Source organism: Pteropus medius, unplaced genomic scaffold, assembly GCF_902729225.1.
Source record: "Pteropus medius unplaced genomic scaffold, Ma_sr-lr_union100, whole genome shotgun sequence".
In the NCBI taxonomy this organism is placed as follows: domain Eukaryota; kingdom Metazoa; phylum Chordata; class Mammalia; order Chiroptera; family Pteropodidae; genus Pteropus; species Pteropus medius.
This window is the reverse complement of record NW_024347862.1, coordinates 4,072,214-4,086,184: the sequence shown is the minus strand read 5'-3', so window position 1 is coordinate 4,086,184 and position 13,971 is coordinate 4,072,214. Positions and strand designations below refer to the sequence as shown.

Here is a 13,971-nt window from a genome sequence, read left to right as displayed (position 1 = left end):
CTCTTAGACTGTTTTTGCTGCATCTCATAGATTTGGATATGTTGTATTTCTATTTTCACTTGTGTCAAGATGATTTTTTATTTCTCTTTGATTTCTTTATTGGCCCATTGATTAACCAGCACATATTTCTGATTCTTCTAGTTTTTGTGGAATTGACCTCTAGTTTCATACCATTAAGGTCAAAAAAGATCCTTGATATAATTTCAATCTTCTTAAATTTATTGAGATTTATAGCCTAATGTGATCTTTTCTGGAGAATTCTCATGCACACTTGCAAAGAATTTGTATTATTCTGCTTTGGGGTGGAATGTTCTGTATATACCTATAAAGTTCATCTGTTCTAATGTTTCATTTAAGGCCAATGTTTCCTTATTGATTTTCTGTTATGATCTATCCATTAATATCAGTAGTATATTAAAAAGTCCTTTACTATGATTGTATTTCTGTCCATTTCTCCCTTTAGGTCTGTTAATATTTGTTTTATATATTAAGGTGCTTCTACATTTGGTTCATAAATATTTACAATTATTATATCTTTTTGCTGGGTTGACCCCTTTATCATTATGAATGCCTATCTGTCTTTTATCACACTCTTTGTTTTAAAGTCTATTTCATTTGATATAAGTATAGCTATCTCAACTTTCTTTTGGTTTCCATGTGCATAAAACATCTTTTTTCACTCCTTTACTTTCAGTCGCTGTATGTGTATCCTTATATCTGAAGTGAGTCCCCTGTAGAAAACATACACATGGGTCTTGTTTTTTTTTTTTATCCATTCAGCCATGCTATGTTTTTTTTTTATTGGAGGATTTAGTCCATTTACATTTAAAGTAATTACTGATATATATGTACTTACCGCCATTTTGTTCATTATTTTCTGGCTGTTTTACAGTTCTCCATTTCTTTCTTCTCTTGCTTCATTCCCTTGTGGTTTAATGACTTTCTTTAGTGTTACGCTTAGATTCTTCTTTCATTAGCTTTTATGTATCTGCTATAAGCTTATGCTTTCTGATTACCATAAGGCTTACATATAACAGCCTATATATAACAGTTTATTTTGAGTTGACTGCAAGTTAAGTTTAAATGCACTCTAAATCTCTACATTTTTACTACCCCCCACACACATTTTAGATTCCTGATGTTACAATTTACATGTTTTTATTTTGTGTATCCTTTAACTAATAGTTATATTATTTTTACTACTTTTTGTCTTTTAACCTTCATACTAGATTTAAAAGATTAATCTACCACCTTTACTATATATTTACCTTTACCAGTAAGATTGTTACTTTTGTATGTTTTCTTGTTTCTAATTAATGCCTTTTCTTTTCAGCTTAAAGAAGTCCCTTTAACATATGTTAGGCCAGTGTCGTGGTAATGAACTCCTTTAGCTTTTGTTTGTCTAGGAAGCTTTTTATCTCTCACTCAATTTTGAATGAGAATCTTGCCAGGGAGAGTGTTCTTAGTTTAAAGTTTTCTTACTATCATTTTCAGAACTTTGAATATATCATGCCATTTCCTTCTGGCATGCAAAGTTTCTGCTGAGATATTTGCTCATACCTTTAAGGCGCGGGTGGGTTCCTTTATATAAAAAGTTGTTTTTCTCTTGTTGTTTTAAGGTCCTCTATTTCTTTAACTTTTGACACTTTAATTATCATGTGTCTTGATGTGGGTCTTTTAGTTCATCTTATCTGGAACATTGGGCTTCTTGGCTCTGAATGTCTGTTTCTTTTCCCAGGTAAGTTTTTTGCTGTAAATTTTTCAAATAAGTTTTCTTCCCTGTTCTTTCTCTCTTCTTCATCTGGGACCCCTATAACATGAATGTTATTCAACTTGATGTTGTCTCAGAGGTTCCTTAAGCTATCTTCACTTTAAAAAAAAAATTATTTCTTTTTGCTGCTCTGTTGGGGTGAGTTCCACTGCTCTTTATTCCAGATGACTGATTCTTTCTTCTGCTTCATCTCTTCTGTTATTGAAGGCCCTTATTGTATTTTTCAGTTCTATTTTTGTATTCTTCAGCTCTACGACTTCTTTTTGGTAATTTCTTATGTTTTCTATCTTTTGTATAAATTCTCACTGTTCATCCATCTTTCTCAGTTTGGTGAGCATCTTTATGACCATTACTTTGAACATTTTATCAGGTAATTTCCTTATCTGTGCTTCATGAAAGTCTTTTTGTTTTTTTCTACTACTTTCATTAGGAATATACTCCTTTGTCTCATTTTCCTTGACTCTCTTTTTGTTTCTAAGTATTAGGCCAAACAGCTATCTCTCTGTCTTGAAGGACTGGCCCTGTGTAGTAGATTAACCTTATTGTTTAATCTTGCCCTAGTTCCTGGTTGTCTCTTAAACCTTTGTGATTATCTAAGCAGTCTGATTTTTTTTTCTCGTAGGTCCCAGTTTTTGAGAGTTTGCCAATACCTGTGAGTGTTCTTGAGGGAGGGATCTCAGTCAACACTTGGATTCAGAATGATCGAAAGCTAGACCCTCAGTCAGCAGCTATTATATACAGATATATACAGTTCTGTGGAACCATGATCATAGATCCTGCTGGCCACCAGACCAGGTGATCTGGAGGTATTCCCTTAGTGATAGCTGCAAAACTGGGGGCTTTGGGTGAGCCCTTTCTGGTGGTACTGGTGAACTGAAGAGAGGCCAAGGGAGACAGTAACCCCTAGCCTATGTTCCTTGAGAGCACTTTTGTAGCCTCTAGAATTGTGGTAAACCTGAAGCCTGCCCCTCAAGCTGATGTTACAGAACAAGTAAATAGGCCTTTTTTATAGGAATACTGGAAGTGTAATTCAGTCTGCTGTCTGTGTAGTAACCCGAAGTTTGTAGCCTACCAAGAACTGTCTTTACGATTGTTTCAGACCTGTGGGGCTCATAAATGCAACCCTTCTCTGGCCACCAGAGCAAGGCACTCAAGAGGTGTCCCTTGTCTGTAGTGCACAAACCTGCCAGCTTTGGTGGGGACCATGAGAGAGGTGCAGAAGGGTGGGGCACTCTCCTAGTTGGCTCTGGTATGGGTCATGGGAGCACTGCAGAGGGTTGGGGAGCTTACCCAGCTGGCCCTGGTGCAGGCCACTGGAGAAGTGGGCAGGGGGGAACCCTACTAGTGCTAGCAGGTTAGAGGCAAAGTGCAAAACTGGTGTCCACTGATTCCTCCATCCTCAGAGAGAATCCCAACAGGCTCCTGTCCCTCCAACAGACATTTTAAGATTAGTAAATGGTTCCCCTTTACTTATCATCTAGGTACTTTTCAATCTGCTGCTTTTGTGCTGGTTCCAGGACGAGTGAGTCTGCATATGAGCCCTTTGAAAGGAAAAATCTCCTTTTCCCACTGCCTCACTGATTTTCAAATCCAGATATTTTGACAGCTAATCTCTCTGGTGCTGGTCCCAAAGGTGACCACAAACCCCATGTGATGTGGTGCACAAACCCCATGCTCCTCAGGGAGAAACTCCACATTTGTGGGACCTCTCCCAATTGTGGGTCACCATGCCAGGGGTGGGGGTTTTGGTGGGATCAGGTCTCTGTCTCTCCTGTCCATCTCATGTGGCCTTTTTATCCTTTGTTGTACAGAAGCTGTTCAGTTAGTTTTAGCAGAGGAAACTGATCCACATGTAACTAGATTTGTTGTGTCCATGGGAGGAGGTGAGTTCAGGATCTTCCTACACCATCATCTTTGATAACTGACTTCTTAATAGAAACAATGTATGCCAGAGAATCTTCAAAGAAAATAATTACCAACCTAGAATTACAGATACAGCAAAAATACCCTCAAAAATGGTGGTGAACTAGACACATTTTCAGGCAAATAAAAAGTTAAAGAATTTGTCAATGACCACTTGCAACAGAAAACACAAAAAGGTGCACTTCAGGCAGAGAAAAATGATAAGGGAGATAAAGCTCAGAGATGCATAGATGAAAATGCAACAAAAACTAAATTATTTGGATAAATCTAAATGACACTAAATAAACAATAAAATAATAATGTTTTGTGAATATAAAAATATATATCATGAAGAAATGAGAATAGCACCTAAGACAGAAGGGAGGAAAATGCATTTAAACTGTTCTTATGTGCTTTCTTTGCCCTGGATTTGGTAAACATATTAACTTATAGTAGACATTAATAATTTAAGGATGAATGCTATAGTCTCTATTTAGTCAAATCAAAAGAACAGAAAAAGGACAATAGAACAAGTAGAAGAAATAAAAAGAAAATAATAAGATGATAAATGCAAATATCAGTAATTACATTAAATGTAAACAAACCAAATACCTCATTTAAAAGACAAGAGTTTTCATAATGGATTAATGAAAACAAATTCTAATTATATACTGCTTATAAGGTATGTACCTTAAATATACGGACACAGAAAAACTGAAAGTAAAAGGATAGAAAGTATGTATTATATGACCAACCAAAAGAGATCTCTGATATCTATAGAAAGGAAAAATATTTTAACATCACTCTGGCTTACATTAGAATCACACAGGTCGTGTCCAGTCTCCTGTTTAGAATGTAAATGCATGGAAAAGTTAAACTGGACTTTATTCATCTTCATATCCCATGGTACCATGTAAGCTACAACTTGTACCTGCCACATATCTTGCACCTGCTACATCCTAGTCAAGTTTCATCTTGCCCACTTCTGTATCTCCTCAACCTAAGATATGTTTGCACCACAAACTAACAAAGTGAGAAAAGATGTATTTAAATATGGAGGAAAATTAAAGGAGCACTTACCTTTTTAACATATGACATGTATCTTTTATCCAGATGATATGAACCATATTCATTTTCGACCTGCACAGCAATGATGGGGCCATAATTTTCATACTGAGGATCAGGAAAATGAGAGTTTGACACTAAGGCTACTGGTGGGGAAAGGCTGGATTTTCTCAATTTGTTGTTACACATATTTAATGTTTCATAAAAACAACATATTTCTAAACTCAATTCCAAGTTACACTATGGTTCAGGCAATTTCTCTCTCCACAGTCAGCAGTCATCTCTAGGAAGTCAAATGTTCTTTGAGTTCTAGTTTTAATAATACTCCCTATATAAGTAACTCCCGTCATTTTCCCCCTAATTCAAAGCATTAAGCTTCAAACCCCCATTTCTACATTTTCTACCTTAGCACCAGCTAAATGAATAAAGTGTCCTTCACCCTATCCAAGCATTATCTTACCTCCTGTGTGCTGGACCTCATCTCCTTCCCATTCATTAGGAACTTTGCTCTTTGAAATACTCCTGTGTCTTCTGTATCTCATCTTCTCATTTACTAAACATTTCCCATCATCATTTACATTGACTTGAAGTCCTATGCTAAAAATAACTTGCCTGGACCACTTCTCCCTCTAGTTTCCACCCTTTTGTCCTATCGCCTTCATGGAAAAACTGAAATATTTCTACATTCACTCTTGACTTCTTTTCCTCTCGTCTACTTTTTACTCACTGTGGTCTCACTTCCAGTCTTTCCAGTCCATCTAAATTATTAACATTGACCTTCTCTTTGCTAAATTCAAACAATAAATTTTAATGCTAATTTGCTTTCTCCCCCAGCAACATCTGACACTCTCTGCAGTCTTCGGTAATGTGTTCTCTCCTAGTTTCTGGCCTGCCTCTCAGGTCATGTCTCAGTCTCTTCTGTGAGCTCCTCTCACCCTACCCACCTCCTAAATGTTGGTGTTTCTAATAGTTCTCTATTAATCTCAACTTGGTGCTGGATCATATATCCTTCTGCTCTCTCAATTATGCCCTTTTGCAAATATCTTCTCATTTTTCCCTTCCTACTGGTTCTTTTCTGTTGATATTAACATGCTCAATTATTTTTTTATGAATATCCTTAGTCCAGCTTACATGTTTTCTTTCCACAGTTTGCATTTGCCACATCCTAGTAAAAGTAAAGTTTCATTATGCCCACTTCTGTACCTCCTCAACCCACTCTTGAAGATACATGGGCAAACATGAGGTAACCCTCTAAGCATGTAGAAATAAGAAAAATAGTGTTGATCTCTAAGAATTAAACTTTATGCCAATAATGCAAGCAAGAATGTGAGCAACAAGCAGAACTATGTGTTAAGTATGTGCACATCAAAAACTGTGATTATGACCCAGGAGAAACTTTTTGTTGAGAGAGCTGAAACAGGAGTATATGTAGCGAGCAAGGAATAACTGACTGTACTCTACCCTGATAAGGGAGAAAGAGGACACAAAGCCTAAAAGAATGTTTCTCGAATATTTATATCTTATCTTCTACTGACAGACATTTAAAATTTTTTCAAAACCAGCTTCTCTCTTCTCCCTTCCATCTATCCAATGAGGAATCCAGCAGATTAGAGAATAGAAAAAGAAAAAGATCCATAAATTGACTTTACCTGAGATTAACTAAAGCAAGAGACTGAGCCTTATAAATACAACTGAAACTTCTAAAAGAAGGGTACTCAGTTGCGAGTGCTGATTCATAATACCATAATAAAATGCTTTCAATACCTCCCAGCCTCCGCAGGCCCTGATTTTGTGTTAAGAAACCTTTAGGTTACTAATTTAATTTTCTAGGAGTTTCAAGGCTGAGAAGTCCTGATTTGGGGTGCTGTGAGAACTTTAGTTCAATACTGCCCAATAGAACTGTCTGTGATAAAAATGTTCTGTACTCACTCTATTCAAAATGGTAGTAACCACCCATATGTGGCTATTGAGCATTTGAAATGTGCATGGTGTAAATGAGGAACAGAATTTTTAATTTTATTTATTTAAATAGCCACATTGGACAGCACAGCTCTAATCTCTGTAAAAGACTCTCTCTGCTATCCCCCAGGTGGTACACTGATTCATGTTCTTCAGTCACTTAGTAGTTTTAATTACTTCCCTGAGTCTGATTAACTCTGGGGTACTCTCAGCATTAGAAACAAACTTTGTCCCTAGTAAATTCACATTATGTGAAGCCTTCTGGCCATGTACAAACTTGTCATTGCCTCCATTCAATCTGTATTAACATCTTCTTCAAATGATTACTGTGAGGATGAAATATGCTAAGTAAATGTTAATTGCCTAGCACAAAGTTTGACACCTAATAGTATATATTTGTTTTTTCCCTTTAATTTTTTCCTACCTAGTAGATAGTCCTTTTTTTATTTTCCAATCATTTTAGAAATGTTGTGGCATACTAGTTCTACTTAAACGAGTATGTACGGCATTGTGATTTCATTGCAGGGGAGATATATTAAAAATCAAATAAATTGCAACTTCTACAAAATCACTAACCTAAAATTATCTAGATAACCTATTATTTGTGAAGGACTGACATGTAACTATCTTTAGCAGTTAAATTAAGACGTTTGGTGATAGAAAGCGAAGAAATAATGGAGAGATAAAACAAAAATATACTGAGTGCAGTTCCAAGAAAAAGGCATCCAGTTGGGCAGCAGATGAGGAAAAAGCACAAAAGTGGGACAAAACCTGATATTTCTTAAATAAGGAATTGGAATTGGCTTTTATATAAACTTCCTGCTTCTGAATGATAGAAAGTAGTCTAGCCCTATCCAGGCAATCAAGTAAATTTAGGCAATTTACTTCCCTTGGTCATAGGGATGGATAATTGAGTTTTACCTGGAATGGCGCTATCCTAGGAATCAATTGATCAAAATATTGATTCACTGCTTTAGTGAAGCCCTTGTAAGTTGTTCTCAGCTTCATTTTTGGATCCTGGAGTAACCAACTAGGATTGAAAAAGCAAGACTCAGACTTTGGGTAGGAGAGAGCAAAAATACAAGTTCAAGCATATGATGCTGGAAAATACAGACAGATTTGCACAGCTGTATTGAAACAATATATTGTGAGATTACAATCCATCTTTAAGAAAAAGCAGTCTGTGTTCCAATTACGGATAGCTTACCATCTTAGCCACCACCACTTTCCTCAAAATACAAATGAGGGTTGTATAATGATGAAATGATCTAGAGCAGGGATTGTCAAACTGCAGCCCACAGGCTAAATCAGAGTCACTGTATATTTTTGTAAGTAAAGTTTAATTGGAACACAGCCACACATATTTGTTTATAGGTTATTATGGCTGTGTTCCTGTCACACTAGCAGGAGTGAGTAGATGCAACAGAGACTGAGATAATAAATATTATCAAAGCTGAAAATATTTATTATCTCACCTTTTACAGAAAAAGTTTGCCAACCCCTAATCTTGAGTGAGATTTTTATAAAGCTGTTTCAAGGTTTTTTTTTTCTTTAATGCTCTTTGAAGGAATATTATTAAGCTGTGAAAAAGGTATGGAAAACTGGTACAAGCTACAACATGGATGAACCTTGAAAACATTCTGCTAAGAAAAAATAAGCCAAGTACAAACAGTCATATATTGTATGATCCCATTTATATGAAATATTCAGAATAGGAAAATCTGTAGAGAATGAAAGCACATTAGTAGTTGCCAGGAGCTGGGGGGAAGGAGGACTGGTGAGTGACTAGATATAGAGTTTCCATTCTGGATGATAAAAAAGTTCTGGAACTAGGCAGTTGTGATGGTTGTTCAATATTTTTGATGTGTTTAATTGGCACAAAATTGCATACTTTTAAATGGTAAGTTTTATATTAAGCATATTTTACTATAATAAAAAGTGATCAGAAGCAAAAAAAAAAAAAAAGGAAAACACTCTTTTTAAAGAGAGATAATCAACCCCATTTCTTGTCAGTTGTACTGCCGCCACAAAAACTAGAACTTATAAAGACATTGCTTAAGTGGTAGCCATTAGTTTTTATTTCTAAAAATGTACTCTACCCCATTTGCACTGCAGAGATGAGATGGAGGTTTATAAAAATAAAAAGTACTATATAACTTCCAATATTTAAAATTCATTTTTTATGTCATTAAATGAGAAAAATAGTGCAGTTAAAAACATGAACATAGAAAACCAAGGAAAACACTTTGTTGTAATTTACATCTGAATAGACTGGGGGCCCACATGGAGCCAGGGCCAGGGCCTCAGAGTACAACTCACCTGGGCAGGCCTCCAAGGTCTAAGTCGCTGCCAATATAGGGACCTGGACACAGAATGACCCACAGCCCCTCATTGGAAGCTATAGATATAAAAGCCCTGTAGGGTGAAGCAATAAAGATAATTCCACATTAAAAGCTGAGGCCTGGAATCACTGCTGTGTTTCTCTCTGAGGTCTCTGCCTCTAAGGTTACAATGGGTGGAACACCCAGCCTGGTCTGCAAAAATCCTAATAGAAAACCATACCCAGGGGGAACAAGAATCCCTACACTGAGTAAGAAAGGGGCTCAATCAAGGCACCAGAGACCAGGACATTGAAGTAAAAGTCCAGAAATCCTAAACCAGACACCAAGCTTCCCTCCTAATTCTACTCTTCCCCACTGCATCTCCTGTCTCCATAACTGGCACTGCCATGCCAGAAAGCCGCCTAAGGCAGACACTTTCAAATCATCCTTGTTCCTCTTTCTTCTTTACCTCCTACTTTCAGTCAGTCACCAAATCATGTTTACTCCTCCTCCTCAAGGTTTTCAAATGTGAAACTTCTCTTAATTCCTAGTGCTACCACACTGGTTAAGAAACTCACCATTTCACATAAGATATTACAATTGTTTTCTAACTGCTTTCCTTTCTTCATTTTACCTTCTTCCAATGTTTCTCCAGTCACTGTCAATAATATCATCAACGACAAAAATAAGAGCTAATTTCACCTTGTATCAGCATCCAGCAAAACAACTCAATTTTTTAAGTGTATTATTTTGATAATTCTATGAGAGAAATATCAATATTGTCTCCATTTTCCAGATTAAAAAAAAATAAAAGTTTAATGAGCCAAACCTTCCTTAAGGTCATATTTTTAGTAAAGAGCTTCAAATAAAATCAGGCAGAATGCCTCCAGAAATGAAATAGTAACTACTATGTTATTCTACCTCTTAGAAAAACTGTTGGCACAATCTTTCTAAATGCAAATATGAACTTCTCAAATTAAAATTTTTCAAATAACTCCCCATTGCCTTTAGAATAGATTCCATATTTTGTAGCAAGCCAGGATGTATAAAGCCAGGATGTGGTCAACTATCTTTCCAGCTTTATATTTGGAGAGTTCTACTTAAAACTAGTCGGAGAACCAAACAGTATTACTTTCAGTTCCCAGAAAATATAATATATAGCAGAAAACAAACCCATTTTGTTTTCTTCTAAGCCTAGAACTCAACTACATTTCTCAGCCTCCTGTGCCTTTAGATGTGGCTATGTGACTGAATTTGAGCCAACAGAATGTGAAAAGAAAAAATGTGTTATGTTCCCAAAAAAGATTCTCCATATCTCTATCTTCCACTTGCTGGTTTGATGCAGACAAACATGGTGGTTTGGAAGCCATGTGATGAAGATGGTAAAGCCATAAGAAAGAAAAACCCTGAATCCCTCCGTTAACTTCTTAGAAGACAGACACATGCTCACCAGGAATACCTATTTTAGATTTTATTTAAATGAAAGTAAATATTTATTGTTAAAAGATGTTGAGTTTTACTTGTTACAGCAACTAACATCACCTTAATTAATTTAAAATGTTTTCTCACATCTCTGACTTTGCACTTCCTGGACCCTTTAATACCAATCAGTCCCCTCTAGTTTACTCCTATTCAATATTCTAATTCACTTCAGCTATAATTTCATTGATGTCTTCCCTGACCTATTAGCTGTTTGGGTTGTGTATGCTTAGTATGTAGTCATTTGCCTTTCTATATATCAAGAATCCTTACTCTTGACAGCACAATGTATATTATCTGTTCATCTACAGCACCAAAGACAATGTCTGAACTATAGCACAGGACTAATACATACCTTTGAATAAAAAGTTATTCTACTATCATATCTTAGAAACTCTGTAAATGATAGGATTAAAACTGCAGCACTGTGGATATATACTTTCTAAATCACACTGCCAAAAGTACCACAGGCACTAAAGTCTAGGCTCCACTGAAAATAACAGAATCACTGCTTAAGAAGGCTTCAATCCATAGAACAAAATTTTCAGAGTTTCCTATGGTTCTCAAAGTGGAAAGTAAGGTGCCCCCTATTGTTCATTTGATCCCACAGAGTCAAACGCCTATCTCTGAGCCACAGAAACAGGCAACTTAAGCATTAAGACATACCTCAAATCCAGATCTCCAGTAAAATAAAACTTGTGTCTTTGAGGCTCATGATGGCTCCAGGGAACATGCCTGCAATGAAAAAATAAGAAAGAAAAATAAAAATCTTTCACTTGCCTTGATTCCATATTGAGTCCTCCAGTTTCAATATAGCTCCGGGACTATCTCTACTGTAAAGAAGGTTGAAGATTTCAATAGCCAAATGTGTGTGTGTGTGTGTGTGTGTGTGTGTGTGTGTGTGTGTGTGTGTCTGTGTACACTGTGTATTAGGTTCAAATTTTCCTCCCTCAAAAGTCCAGCAAAGATCCAAGCAGTCAATATTTTTCCATGATTCTGAGCTCTAGGTAAAACAGACATATAAGTAATTTGTTCTCAGGTGCAACAACAATTTCTTTGAAAAAATACTCGTGAAAATTTATAAAAAATGTAAATCCACATCTATAAAGGCAAAAAAGGAAAACTATTAACTACAGCTCAGAAACCAGAAAAAGCTGAAAATTTATAGGGCTGAATTATGTAATGATTTTATTTAAATAAAATAAAATCCAGCAAGAAGTAAGATTGATAATACCCAGTAACCATTAAAAAAATTACTATGCATGCAAAGAAACAGGAAAATATGATGCATAAAAAGAAAAAAAATCAAGCAATAGAAACTAATTCAGAAGTGACATGTAGAATGAAACTAGCAGAAAAGAACATTTACAAGGTATAAAAATATATATATTATTTAACAAGTAAAGGAACATATGATCATAATGAGAAAAATGGAAGATATAAAAAGATACTAATGGAACTTCTAAATTTTAAAAATATAATATCTGAAATTTAAAATACTATAAACAGCAGTAAAGGAAAAATATATGGGCTCAAACTAATATCAGAGTAGATATAGCAGAATAAAAAAATGAGTGAACTTTTATAACAAGAAAATATACAAAATGAAAAACAGAAAGAAAAAAGACTAAAAAAAAATAAATAGAGCATCAGTGATACATGGAATCTTATCAAGAAGTCTAGCGTACACATAATTGGAGACCTGGAGAAGGAGGGGGTCAAAAATATTAAAAGAATAAGGGCCAAATTATGACCAGTTTGATGAAAATGATAAACCTGCAAATTGAAGAACCTCAAAGAATTACCACTAGACTTTTCTTTAAAAGTCTACACCTCAAAATCAAATAGCACATCAAAATCAAATTGCTGAAAAAAAAGAAAAATAAAATATCTTAAAAGCAACCAAAAAAAGGAAAAACAACAAATTATACACAGAATAAAAAAGATAAAAACTACAGCATATTTGTCATCAGATAATGTGCAAGTCAGAAAACAATTAAGAAACATTTTAAGGTACAAAAAAAACAAAAAACAAAACTGTCACCCAAGAATTCTATACCCAATGAAATTATCTCTCGAAATTGAAGATGAAAGAAATAACTTTTTTCAGAAAAACAAAAGCAAAGAGAATTCATTACCAACAGACTTCCACTCTAAAAAATGTTAAAGGAAGTACTTCAGCAGAAGGAAATGATACCAGGTGAAATTCATAATCTATGCAAAGGAAGAAAAGCACCAAAAATGGTAAATATGTGGATAAATAAAAAAGATTTTTACCACTTTAAATTTCTATCAACTAATATTACATGTTCAAACCAAAAAAAAAAAAAAAGTATCATGAATTTCGTATCTTATAAAAAACAAAACAGATGACACAGCATAGCACAAAGGATGGAAAGAGTGAAATGGAAGTATACCATTGTAAGATTGCATAATAATAGCTTTATAATTTTAGAAAAGAGAAAACAATTAGGAACTTAATTTAAGAATTTAAATATAGAACCTTACACAGAATCTTTGGATCCAGGATCATGAAATTATTTAATTCAATACCCCACTTTCAACAATGGATAGATCGTCCAGATAGAAAATCAATAAGGAAACACTAGACTTCAGCTACACATTAGACTAGAGAGCCTATGAGACATATACAGAACTAGCAGTAGAATACAAATTCTTCTCAAGCATACATGAAACATTCTCCAGGATAGATCATATATTAGGCCAAAAACCAAAACTTAATTAATTTAAAAAGACTGGAATTATATCAAGCATTTTTCTGACTACAATGCTACGAAAGTAGAAATCAATTACAAAAATAAAAATGAAAAATTCACAAATATGTGGAGATTAAACAGAAAAATGAAAAAATAGTCCATACTCAGGGTTAATATAAATAACAGTTAATATTGTTAAAATGCCCATGTTACTCCATACAATCTACAGATTGAATGCAACCTCCATAAAAATTCCAATAACATTTTTCGCAGAAATTTTTTAAAATTCTAAAATTTATATGAAACCACAAAAGACCTTAAGGCAATCTTGAGAATGAGGAACAAAGCTGGACACATCACACTTTGTAATTTTAAACTCTATTACAAAGGTATAGTAATCAATACATTATAATGTACTGGCATAAATACAGACATATAGATCAATGAAACAATATAGGTAGCCCAGATATGAACCCATACACATATGGTCAATTAATTTATTACAAAAGAGCCACAAATATATGAGGAAAGAACAGTCTCTTTAAAAAATGGTGTTGGGAAGTCTAAACAGACACACACAAAAGAATAAACTGGACCCCTATCTTACAGTATACACAAAAAAATCAACTCAAAATGGATTAAAGACTTAAACATAAGATAAGAAACCATAAAACGCCTAGAAAAAAACAGTGGGGTCAGTTCCTTGGCATCAGCCTTAGCAATGGTTTTAGGATTTGACAGCAAAAGCAAATGAAAC

General features: G+C 34.8%; 1 protein-coding gene across 1 annotated transcript in view; it reads right to left on the bottom strand.

Moving 5' to 3' along the window:
- Positions 1-13,971, bottom strand: part of LOC120615673 (beta-galactosidase-1-like protein 3) — a 52,206-nt gene that overhangs the window by 23,740 nt on the left and 14,495 nt on the right. The window contains exons 3-6 of the mRNA XM_039878885.1: positions 11,164-11,232; positions 9,017-9,112; positions 7,619-7,727; positions 4,754-4,846 (exon numbers count right to left, since the gene is read on the bottom strand). Coding sequence (XP_039734819.1) covers positions 4,754-4,846; positions 7,619-7,727; positions 9,017-9,112; positions 11,164-11,232 — 367 coding nt within the window. The remainder of the gene's footprint in view (positions 1-4,753; positions 4,847-7,618; positions 7,728-9,016; positions 9,113-11,163; positions 11,233-13,971) is intronic.